General features: G+C 49.9%; 1 protein-coding gene and 1 long non-coding RNA gene across 2 annotated transcripts in view; both read left to right on the top strand.

The window, feature by feature from the left end:
* Positions 1-1,478, top strand: part of LOC138520152 (polymeric immunoglobulin receptor-like) — a 62,707-nt gene extending 61,229 nt beyond the window's left edge. Inside the window, exon 4 of the mRNA XM_069632635.1 lies at positions 1,357-1,478. Within this exon, the coding sequence (XP_069488736.1) occupies positions 1,357-1,478 (122 nt within the window). The remainder of the gene's footprint in view (positions 1-1,356) is intronic.
* A 780-nt stretch (positions 1,479-2,258) lies between these two features.
* LOC138520740 (uncharacterized) lies at positions 2,259-12,270 on the top strand. The gene is made up of 3 exons (XR_011282876.1): positions 2,259-2,361; positions 2,884-2,999; positions 5,413-12,270. It is a non-coding gene; the product is annotated as an uncharacterized lncRNA (long non-coding RNA).
* Positions 12,271-12,331: the final 61 nt, after the last annotated feature.

Here is a 12,331-nt window from a genome sequence, read left to right as displayed (position 1 = left end):
GGCGAGAGAGAGAGGAAGAGTGAGAGAGAGAGAGGAGGGAGAGAGGGAGAGAGAAAGGCCAGAGAGAGAGAAGGAGAGAGAGAGAGAGAGAGAGAGGGCAAGAGAGAGAGAGAGAGGAAGGAGAGAGAGGGAAGAGGGAGAGAGAGAGGAGAGAGAAAGGCGGAGAGAGAGGGAGAGAGAGAGGAAGAGAGAAAGGCCGGAGAGAGAGAGGAGAGAGAGGAAGAGAGAGAAAGGAAGAGAGAGAGGGAGAGAGAAAGGCCGGTGAGAGAGGGAGGAGGGAGAGAGAGAGAGAGGCTGGAGGGAGAGAGAGAGAGAGAGGGAGAGAGAGGAAGAGAGAGAGAGGGGGAGAGAGGGGGAGAGAGAGAGAGAGAGAGAGAGAGAGGAGGGAAAGAGAAAGCCGCCAGAGAGAGAGGGTGAGAGAGAGAGAGAGAGAGAGAGAGGGAGAGAGAGAGAGAGAGAGAAAGGCCGGAGAGAGGGGGACAGAGAGAGAGAGAGAGAGGGGGTAGAGAGATAGGAAGAGAGAGGGGGAGAGAGAGAGAGGCCGGAGAGAGACAGAGAGAGGAGAGAGAAGAAATAAGAGAGAGAAAGTCCGGAGAGAAAGGCCAGAGAGAGAGAGAGAAGAGAGAGAGAGAGAGAGAGAGAGGGAGAGAGAGAAGGAAGAGAGAGAGAGAGGTGGGGGAGAGAAAGGCCGGAGAGAGAGAGAGGGAGGAGAGAGAGAAAAGGCCGAGAGAGAGAGAGAGAGGGAGAGAGAGAGAGAGAGAGAGAGAGAGAGAGAGAGAGGGAGAGAGAAAGGCCGGAGAGAGAGAGAGACAGAGAGAGAGAGAGAGAAAGGCGGAGAGAGACAGAGAGAGGGAGAGAGAGAAAGAGAGAGGAGGAAGAGAGAGAAAGGCCAGCGAGAGAGGGAGAGAGAGAGAGAGAGAGGGGAAGAGAGAGAGAGAGAGAGAGAGAGAGAGAAAGGCCGGAGAGAGGGAGAGAGAGGGAGAGAGAGAGGGAGAGAGAGAGAGAGAGAGGGGGGGGAGAGAAAGGCCGGGGAGAGAGAGAGAGGGAGAGAGAAAGGCCAGAGAGAGAGAGAGAGAGAGAGAGAGAGAGATAGAAAAGTAAGAAGAGAGGTAGAGAGAAAGGCTGGTGTGAGATGAAGAGAGAGAGAGAGAGAGAAAGCCCGGAGAGAGAGGGTGAGAGAAGAGAGAGAAGAGGAGGAGAGAGAGAGAAGAGGAGAGAGGGGAGAGAAAGTGTGGGGGTGTGTGTGTGTATGTGTATATATATATATATATTTATTTCCAGGGCTGTGTGTTGCGGCCTATGGCGTTGGGGTGCCACCGTCGTGCCTGACCACAAGCGTGTGCTTTGTACCCACAGATGTAAGCAGAGTGCATAAGACGCCTCGGAGAGAGAGCCCAACTCCACCTTCTAGACCAGCACCTGGTCCCACACCCCCAGGGGCTGAGCGTGGCGCCCACAGCAGGCCGTGGCCCTCATGACAGGTAACTCAAGAGTGTGGACCTGGCGCGTCACTGCCAGCAGCTGTGTGCACTGGAAGAGGTCGGGCGGGAGAACACTTTCCTTAAGCCCCCTGTTCAATGGCATATAAAATGGCAGGATAACGCATGCTGGCATCTCCTCTGTGCCCCGTGGGTCAGAGAAAAGAGACACGCGTGTATGTGTTCTATGGAAGCTCACCCAGAATACCTGAAAAGCATAAGCCCCCCCTCCCCCCGCCTCCCAACCCCCAACACACACACAAAGGTAGTCTTGGAATGGCTGCAAACTGCTCATGGAAAGCCACCCATCACTGCCCGGATGGTACATTGCGTCCGGGGCACATGTGGAACTACCCCCCATGGTAAGTAGGAGACCGTTTTCCTGATTAGAAGCGCCCCATTTTCAGCAAGGACGTGAAATCGCACAATGAATCATGAATGGACCCCCCCCCTCCCTTTACAATGCCACCTCGCACGCCAGGTAGCCCCCAGAGCAAGAGCGGGCCAGGAAAGGCCCCCCACCCTGACCCTGGCTGTTCACCCATGAGCAGCGTGCGAGCCAGAGTTCCCCAGCACGGGATAGTGGCGGCATTTCAGGTGGGGTACAGTCAGCGAATGACCGGGCATGGCCACTCCCGCCTTCAAGCTGCCCATCATTGCATGACCCGAGCCACTACACACAGCTGTATCACTATATGGAAAAAATCACCGCAGCATGTGCTGGCGTCCACTGAGCTGCTGTCACCAACATAAACATATAACCTCCTTCTGTGTTTTTTCCAGCGGACAGTCCGCGCGGAAGCCGCACGGGCCAGACGCCAGGAGCATTTGCTCACCCTGTGGACCACTCCGAGCACAGCCCTGCTAGTCCAGTACCCAGCAGGTAAGGCCCCGCTCTAGAGCCCTGGGGTCATGCACAGAGCCTGGCCCCAGTCAGGGAGGCGCCCAAATATCTTAGTTCCCTGGTGTGGGGACATGGCACTTGGAGATGTTGGCTGGGGGATCTCTGATAGCAGTTCCAATCTCTTGCACAGGTGCCTCCACTCCTGAGAATGCATGCCAGCATCTTATGCCAAGGGGCCATGTTTAACGGGGAACTTGTAAGGCTATAGGAGCTAAACCTTAGACCGGGGCAGTAGAGGACATCTGAAGGAGACCGCTAGAGATGTCAGAGGTCATTGTTCTAGGTGGGCAGGGTCTAAGGGGTCTGGGATAACGAGGATCCTGGGGGGGGTCAAAGGCCCTGCACCACTCCTGCAAGGACCCCACTATGAAGGGCCATCAGCAAGTCGGACACAGAGGCTGGAGGGTATTCGACAGGTAGACAGCCTGGCCTTGCCACAAAACACAAAGGGTGTTGCAAGGTGGTAGATTTCCGCCCCTCACTACTGGCCTTTTTTGACAGCGACCCTGGGACCCGCGACCCAGTCTGGGGTGTCCTGCGTTGGCTTCTCCTCCTGCTGTTGGTTTCCTGTACGGCCGCGGTCAGCTGCTGCGACAGGATGAGTTATTCCCGCACAGGTAAGGGGGGTGGGGGCATGGTTTCATAATAAGCACGAGCCACAAGGCCTGCGCTGGTCACAAGAACCCCCCCCCCCCCCCTCCAAGGCGGTAGAACAGCACAGTGTAGGGATAGAGGGTAACATAAGAAGTCTGTCACCTGGTCACATGACGACTTACAGACAAAAACAGTCATTATGGCCGGATTAAGAAATTCTCACAGCAACAACAAACAAAACAATTCTTCAGGCAAACAGGTTTTAGGTTACACAAACTGACCTGGCATGTCTGTGTGACCTCAAGGCAGCTAGCAGTATTCTAGCAAACCTCTGAATGAACCCACATACAGTAATAAAAGGCACTCAAATCATCAAAAGAGTCTTTCTGCCAAAAGGTGTAGCTGCCAATATGGACTCAGTGGGCCATATCCCAAAGGTGTAGCTGCCAATATGGACTCAGTGGGCCAGATCCCAAAGGTGTAGCTGCCAATATGGACTCAGTGGGCCAGATCCCAAAGGTGTAGCTGCCAATATGTTCTCAGTGGGCCATATCCCAAAGGTGTAGCTGCCAATATGTTCTCAGTGGGCCATATCCCAAAGGTGTAGCTGCCAATATGGACTCAGTGGGCCAGATCCCAAAGGTGTAGCAGCCAGTATGTTCTCAGTGGGCCAGATCCCAAAGGTGTAGCAGCCAGTATGTTCTCAGTGGGCCAGATCCCAAAGGTGTAGCTGCCAATATGGACTCAGTAGGCCATATCCCAAAGGTGTAGCTGCCAATATGTTCTCATTGGGCCATATCCCAAAGGTGTAGCTGCCAATATGGACTCAGTGGGCCAGATCCCAAAGGTGTAGCTGCCAATATGGACTCAGTGGGCCATATCCCAAAGGTGCAGCTGCCAATATGGACTCAGTGGGTCATATGTAAAGAGCAGGGTCTGGATTCATAGACATACATGCATTTAGGCATTCAGAGGGGAAACCCGCTGGCACTTTATAAAGCATGGAGGAGACGGCTGCATTTAAGGGCAGCTTGCAACATAGTGGTATATGCAGACAGCCCCCAGTCACCAAAAAGGGGCTTGCAGCAGCTGGCCTATGGTAGTACCTCCACCTGTGAACTTGCAAGTGAAGGTGGGATCCCATTTGTGAGTATCCCCATGCCCACTCAGCTACCAAACCTTTACAAGAGGGCCTTTGGGGGCTTCAGGCATTCTCAAAATCCATCTCAGTGGCTTAGCCTCAAGTACAGATCCTGTGGGTTAATGAAAGCAGAAGAGAGGTTTCTTAGAACTTCTGTGCAAAGGTGGCCTGTATTTGATATTAGTCTGCACGCAGGTGTGCCAAGCATCAGTGTTGTGGGTCTCCATGTTTGCAAGCCTGCGCCTATCACTCGCATTACGTGCTAGTGGAGGGTTGTGGTGAGGTGGAAGGGCTGGGTAGCAAGTGTGTGATGCTTGTCTGGAGATGCAGCTGAACGGTTTGCGCCTGTATCGGTTAGTGTGGGAGGTTTGAGAGTTAACCAATAACCACAGATTTAAGTAATAAACAAATTCTCAATAAGGCCTCTGCTTCCATTATATCTTCCAAAAATCATCCCAAGAATTACCAAAGGGGCCCAATCTGTTGAGTCTGACTTGGAGTGGGCTAACATAGATCGCTGCCGCCATCTGGAGACCACAGGGGTTACCCTATGAATTGGCTTGGATTTCTTGAGATGCCCATGTCAGTTGGCGAAAGCTGCAATTCTTTTCCCAAATTCTGCTGCCGCCCCAATTTCCCTGTGTTCTATGAAATGCATTCTCGGGTACAGATGAGAAAGTGCTAACGAGCCGGGTCACGGAATGTAAACACGTAGTAATGAAACTGGAGGCTTCCAATGAGCAATTAACTCTTACCCCCAGCAAGGCAGAACAGGAGCTATTGGAACTCGATTGCATGGAAAACCGTTTCAAATTGATGGGTGATCTGGTGGCGGATCCCGTTACCTGTGCTATTAGCGGTTTTAAAACACTGCCCGCGTATCCTTTTAAACATCCTTCTCGTCTTTTGAGAGCGGACTCTAAGAGTAAAATTGAACCTGGTTTTAACTAAAGACGTTGCTGGGGCCAGGTCTGAGAGACACTGGAGACATTGTAAAGTGGGTATTGGAATCCAGTGCCCTTCTCTAGCGCCATTGAGGCTGGAGTTCTTCTCTGATCTGATCAATTATGAATTGAGTGGGGACTTGGACTCTCTTTGGCATTGTATCTTAAATTCTCACAAACTGCCACTGTGTATTGCTGATTTGAATTTTTTCAAACGTATTTAATGAAACAGACGAGTATGCATTGAATTTGTAAAAGGCTTAGGTCTTGGGCCTAGTGGACCAAGTTAAAAAATCCATTATTTTCATGACCAGGACCTCAGACAATGTTGACAGCTTATTTTTTTTGCAGAAGCAGAGGCATAATCCAACGAGATGACCGCCGCCACCATCTTCGTTCGTTCTACACTAGAAGTCCCCACATGTCCTGGAAGGCATAATCTGATGAGAAGATCCGCCATCATCATCTTCGTTCTACATTAGAAGCACGCACATGTCCTAGGAGGCACTACCGACGGTGGCAGTCGAGACTAGAATCTCCCAGCACCAGTGGAGAGCGAGTGGCTTTCCAGTGCAGCATTTAACCACCGGCAATCAATTGGACAGGCCCAGGAGAGCAGCTCCATGCTTTAATGGTTTCTAGTGGTTGTGTGGCCATTCCTACTTGTAGTGGGCTCCATAAACAGGTCATCGGCTCATCCGTAAGGTTGCTCTCTTGCACATGTGGCACACACCACTGCAAATGTCCTGAAGCTTGCTCACAGCTGGATAATCCAAGTCCTAACTGACCCTCCAGAAACCAGCACATCAGGTTGAACCCGCTATGAAGGCAGCCTGGCCACGGACAACAGGAAGTGTAACATACTACAAGCCAATCATGACGTCACAGAGGAGGAGCTTAGCAAACATTAAAATCCTCGCTTCAGATTGGCCACAGAACACATGGTCAGAGTTTCCATTCAAAACCAGTGAACACATTTGAATAAGCAGGCCATGCACCATCATTTAAAGAGAATGCAGGAGGTTTTATTTGCTTATGTGTGGACCGGTGACACTTCTTCTCGCCAACAGAAGCCTCTTGCATCTGGTTTCCATCCTTTAAAACTCCCTGGCACCGGCAGGGAAACACTAGAACGTTTGCTGGACTTCAGGTTTCTCCCATTCTGCGTTACTGTGTCCCTCCTCTTCATCACTGTACCCGAGTAATTATGGGACAAGAAGTCCAGTTGGTAATTGATTTCTAGAGCTTCAACAATTATTTGCAATAGTTTTAAATGGTAACAGTGTTGGAAGATTGGAAATTGGACCTGGAGAAGGTGGCCTTGTCACTTGTACAAGATAACTCAAGGTTGGAGGTTTGGCTCATTTGATGTGGGGAAAGGTTTTCCCTATGCTTCAAATGGGGAGGTGTAGATGAACGGCAATAAGCTATAAGGGTCTTGGGTATGGGGAGATTATCCTCAGAGGAAAATGGGGGATACCATGTCTCACCCAATGGAGTCATGCCATCTCCCCAGAGGCTGGCTGTCTCCCATGTGATTCCCCCTCATTTTACCACCCCAGGATCAGGTCGTGGCTGCCGTCCACGAGAGGTTACCGCTGTGAGATCAGTGCTGACTCCACTCGATTAGTCACTGGTGCCAGCCCTCTTCAAGTCGCAGGATCGTCCTTTGTTCTGCTCGGCTCCTCAGGATGCTTGGTTCCTTTGTCAGATCTGTTGCTGATCTGCTGGAATGAACACAGGACTCCTTATCCAGTCAGGTGAGGGCTCGCACCCAGCTCATCCAGGGCAAGATCTGTTCATGCCTGCACACCAGCAGTGGACCAATCGGGGACCAAAACAGGCATCCTGGCACCAGTAATGTGGATTGGGACCAGACAGTCTGAGCCCACTTCCTGGGCACAAGCACACATGACCTGCAGGGACCTGTGAAAGAAGCAGCTTTCGCTGGCAACTGCATGTCCCAAATGGGGAATCCCAGTCATGGAACAGCAGGAGGAAGGCCAAGGGACAAAATGGCCAAAGGAACAGACAATACCTTGTGGCACATCCAATGTAGACACTAGCCAGTCACGAGCCATATGTGGTAAACGCAGTGGGGCTTGGTAAAAAGTTACCAAAATACAAGCAAAAGGATACTGCTGCCACCAGTCCATTCCAAGGAACATTGTACAATCACCAAAAAGTCCATAGATGGTGTCCAGAACCATTAAAAATGACCCATTGCACAGCACTGTAAGGTACTGTGCGCAATGATAAAAAGTTACCAACAAGGGGCAAGAAAATGGAAGCGACTATGAGAAACAAAGTTAATCAGCATTTACAGCAGGAAAGAATTGTCAATTTATTCGGAACAATGAGGTCAAGCCCAGTGCAGTGCAGCTGAAGGCTGTGCTCCACTGTAAAAAGTCACGCTCGAATACAGAAACAAAATGCAAAAGGTTTGGGGGGTCATTTGATTACGGAGGAACAGTTGCTTCCAGAGAAATCTTTTCTAGCAGCACTCAACAAATGCACAGCCCATCACGTGCCACAAACACCCCCCCCATTGCAAAGCCAGGTCTGTCTGTAAATGCAAGCGTTACACACCCTGCTCACGCCCAACATGGTGGGTTACGTTGCCACCATACATATAAGGTTCACTTTTTAATGCATCCAGTAAAAATTGACACAAATAAAAGAATATCAGTTTTAAAATATTTAAAACTGGCCGACAGAAAACACAAGGGTTCGAAAAGCTGCAGAGGGCCAGGATGAAGCGCAAGGTGGAAAACTTGAGCTCTGCCTGCAGAAACATGCTTGAAAAAGGAAAACCATGGTGACATTTAAAAAAAGGTCTACATTTGGTGCAAAGCCAGGAGCTACACATTGGGGTGAGGTGACAGGTTATCGGCCATCACAGGATACTGGACATATATTTTTTGATGATAGTCATTGCCATCATCCCAAGTCAATGGGACTCATTTTTCGCCAATTCCCAAAGCGAAAAAGTGAGTGCAAAATGTAGCACCCCATTCTCCCCGCACATAGCCCCTAAACCAAATGCAGCACTGAGAGTTCCCAGTTCAAGGAGGCCCATTCAGCCCACAAGAGCCCCCCCACAAGGAAAACATTTGTCCTTTAAGACGGGCAAATGTATATTCCTCAAGGCCTCGGAAGCCAACAATTCCCAGTCAGATTATGCGACCATCAATGCTACTCAGACACCATTGCAAAGCTCTGAAGACTTCCTGGCCATTAGGCAAACCATCTCCCATTGCAATGCCTCTCGGCCAATCACATCAACCAGGACCACCGACCCACCACCCTGCTCTACTCACTTCACAAGTTCAAGAGCTCCAGTGCTCACAATCCTCAGTCCTTCCGTCTCCCAGTGATGGAGATCACAAACCGCAATTGCCTTGGGTTTCGAGTCCTTCAATCCTCCAAACACCCATTCCACCTGTACACCCCAGCAAACAAAAACTAAAAAAACCTAAACACTGCCTTTGAACAGACAGCTCCAAACCGAGTCAACCTCCACCCCAAAATATACGGCGAGGCGGTCAGTCTCCTTCAAGATGGTCTTCACACGGCCACAACGCTCAGGCTGTCTTCAGAACAATTGCATAAGGAACAACTTCCAACAAGACCTCCACTACAGGGTGCACTGGTGCGAAGACCGCCAAGTCATAACATTGAACCCCTGCCCCCACGATTTACAGAAAAGGCGAGCTACAAAGAATGCCTCAATTACAAGAAAAATGACAATTATTTAAATATATATATATATATATATATTTCCCGATACCTCAGACATTAATGAGAAATGCACTTCAGCCCCACCTAAAAACTTCCTAAACTAGAGTAAAGTACTGTAGGGAGGCAGCCTTGGCACAGTCCTGGTGTAAGTTTTAAAGAACAAAGTGGCTTCGCTGCTTTTAGCTTTTGCAGTCGTACTTATTGCGCTGTGGGCACTGTGGCGGCACAAATCGCTTATCGGGACTATATGGTCTTGTGAATTTGACCCGAAGAAGGCAAAATGCGTTGGCAAACGTAATATGTTACCACCCGCGACATTCAGATCCTGTCACCAGGCCTCACTATTTGAACTCACCATTGAGACCAGGAATAACGATAGGCGAGTAAGACATGCGTGTGTTGTGTACATGACAAGAACTGAGGGGCAAGGGACTTAACTGGTCAGTAGCTTGCAACCCAACCTTTTTTTATCCCTGCAAAAAAAAAAAAAATCCCTGTACTCCCAACTAAATGTGACCTCCGGGTTTTATTTGCAGGATTTTGGCACTACTTGCGTATATAGAGCAGGGGAGTGGGTTGTTCCCGTCCAGATAACAGCCTCGGTAATAATATGGGGCAGCTGACGCTGCTTCTCTCACAAGTCCTTGAATTGGGTGCAAAGTGATTTATTTAATCTGAAGAAGGCTTTTATTCAGGAAAGGTCGATCCGGGTAGTTCATCGTTACCAAATGGAACGCGTGTAACCATATACAATGTAGGGCCTCGGGCAGACATACATAATGACCTTATAATACTACTGTAACCCTTGTAGTGCCCCCCCCCCACTTCCTGTAACTAAGACACATTCTTGAAACAGTGCCTCAATACCTCCAGGCTGCTAGGCGCTTTACAAACAGAAAAAATAAATAATAGTAACTGGTCATCAGACGTTTGCACCCCCCACACCCCCAGGGCCAGACAAAATAAAAAGGACCCCCAATAACGTTCCTTCAGACTTCAGCCCATTCCCCAGACTACATCTCTCTAGCACCATAGAGCGTTCTTCCTCCGCTTATCCTGAACTGTACCACACCCACTACCGGGATCGGCCTTACTCCCGAAATAGCAATACCACGAGAGGCTGGTGGGACAACCAACTTCCACACATCGTGGGGTACCAGTTTTCATGAGCCACTTTGATCACAGAAATTAAACCACACTGCCACCAATACGCACGAGCAGCACAATTATCCAAAGTCAAACAGGATGCCTGAGGGCCAAATAGATACTCCGAGGGTCACCTGTGAGGCGTACATTACATCAGGCACCCAAACTAGTCATGGACAACCTCTCCAATTATTGTACGCTACTCCCCAAACCTTACGTACCCACTGGGGCACAAGAGCACAGAGTTGGACTCCATGATCCCATTTGCACCACCCCGCTCCAGGCTAAAGTCACTTTACAAGCAAGTAACACCAGCAGCCCACAAGGCGTTTAACTTTTATGTTTTGGGAATGTGAGCGTGTGGTTGGCTTTTGGAGGCACTTCTCTGCCGTCTACCAAGGACATTGTCCCCACCTAAAAACAGGGTTAGCTGAGACAATACGGGTCCTGTACTGAATTTCTGCTTGAACTTAATAACCCCCGCCCCATTCCTCACCATCTGCCCCCCGCCCGTTTCCTTCATGGCGGTTGGCATCCTACCCTTTTGGCTCAAGTACTTGTGTCTGTCCCTTTGCCAGTCCTTATGAAGACTGGTTTTGAAGACGTTCGCCTTCTTAGACTTGATCGGCCACTCTTTGGTATGTGCACAGTTCCGTACGGTTGCCCTGTATCTGCCTTTGTAAGCCTACCCGTACCTCTGTAGGGGGTGGGCAGGGGTCACTAGGCCCTCAGTAGATTTGTTATGCCTGTATCCTCGATGAGCACAAGAAAAGCACACAGAAGGCAAGTCTTACAAGAATAAAAAGGTATCTTCTTTACAGGAGCTCGATCCATGCCTAAACACAGGAGCCCGCCCCTCTCGGGTGATCTGCTTTATTCTAGGAGCAACATTATTTCAAGGGTCCTGCCACTGTAGGTTTAGCCCCCTCCGCCCCCCCCCCCTCACACACCTAGGGCAAAAAGGGGGCAGGGGTGCAAAGAATTTCGCAGGCGAAACCCTTTAGTCCAGGTATATTGATAATTCCACGTCTCATCCAATAGGCAAGCTCCCCTCCCCCACCCCTCACAGAATCTTACTCAGTCCCAGCTCACCCGTTCCTGACCAGTCCTCACACTCAGTGGTCCAGCTCTTTGCCAGTCATTGGGTCACCAAGATCGTTTCTCCATTCAGGCATCTGTGGGGACACCCTACTGCCAAGCCCCGCCCTCACCAGAGGTTGAGACTAGCCATCCAAAACCAGCAGGCATTACATCACAACTAGGAAGTACTGTACTGGAACCTTTTCCCCCCCTTCTAGCCCAGGCCTTCGACCATATCCACTGGTGTACACCAGTACAGAAATGCTAGTGCAAAATGAACGTCACCTGGGCTACATGAACACCACTGCAAAAACTAAACCATTGGAGCAACTACCTCTTCTTTAACCAGCAAACGAGGACGATGCCCGCCAAGGCTTCTGTACAACAGTGGTTTGCTGGTAGCTAACCCAGCCAGGCAGCTGCTGAAGCTCAATGACTTAACAGGCACGTACACCAGAGCGTAAATATCGGAAACGTCCAAAAAGTCTGATCAAAAAGACCGAATGGGAGATTTGGCCGAATTTCGGCCGCTCGAAAATTCCAAACTGAAAGGCTGAAATGTTCAGGGGAGAGAAGAACAAAAAATTTTCGGAAAAATAACTTTTCTCAGGCAAACATTTCAGCCGCGGGCTTCCAACCCAGATCCTAAATATCAGCTACTCATATGTTCAGAATAAATTACTTTTGCTATCAAGTGTAATCTACTTTAAAATAGACCCCGTCTCATCCTTCATTGGAACCTAACATTGCCTTTTTCTTCTTTCTGAACAGTTTTTGCAGCCTCCCTAAAACCGTCACACGACATATTTTTCAAAAAGAAACATACACTGAATAGTGCGTGCAAATCAGGCTGCAGACGCCATGCCTCTTTTCTCCGTTCAAAGGCGCTGGCATCTTTTTGCCAGTGCTAGACATGCCAAGAGCTTCAAAGGTGGCAGGATCGCAAGTGAGCGTTAAGCATCTCAATACCCCGTGTGTGTGTGTTGGGGGGGCGCAGGGAGGTGGCAGGGCAAAGATTGAGCTTTACGGACCTTGCACGAGCCAGTAGATGCTGCATGGGCTCAAAGCTCGATGGGTGGGAAGAGTCGCTGTTCAAGACTCCAGGAACTCCCACAGGGCTCACTAGGGACCCCAATGAGCTTTGAGACCACCTTGAATTACAGGGATGATCACGTTTACTGTTAATCTGAAAATGAGTGCCCTTGCATGCCACGTGCAGAATAGAGAGGGGTTGCTTTATATGTCATGAGTGGTCCGGGTGGGTGGTTAGTAGGGAGCAGAGGGAGAGCTGTGGTGTCCCGTT

The sequence above is a fragment of the Ambystoma mexicanum genome, chromosome 13 (genome assembly GCF_040938575.1).
Source record: "Ambystoma mexicanum isolate Mex_15411 chromosome 13, UKY_AmexF1_1, whole genome shotgun sequence".
Lineage (NCBI taxonomy): Eukaryota > Metazoa > Chordata > Amphibia > Caudata > Ambystomatidae > Ambystoma > Ambystoma mexicanum.
The sequence above is the reverse complement of the archived record's forward strand: the minus strand, read 5'-3'. Positions and strand labels throughout refer to the sequence as shown.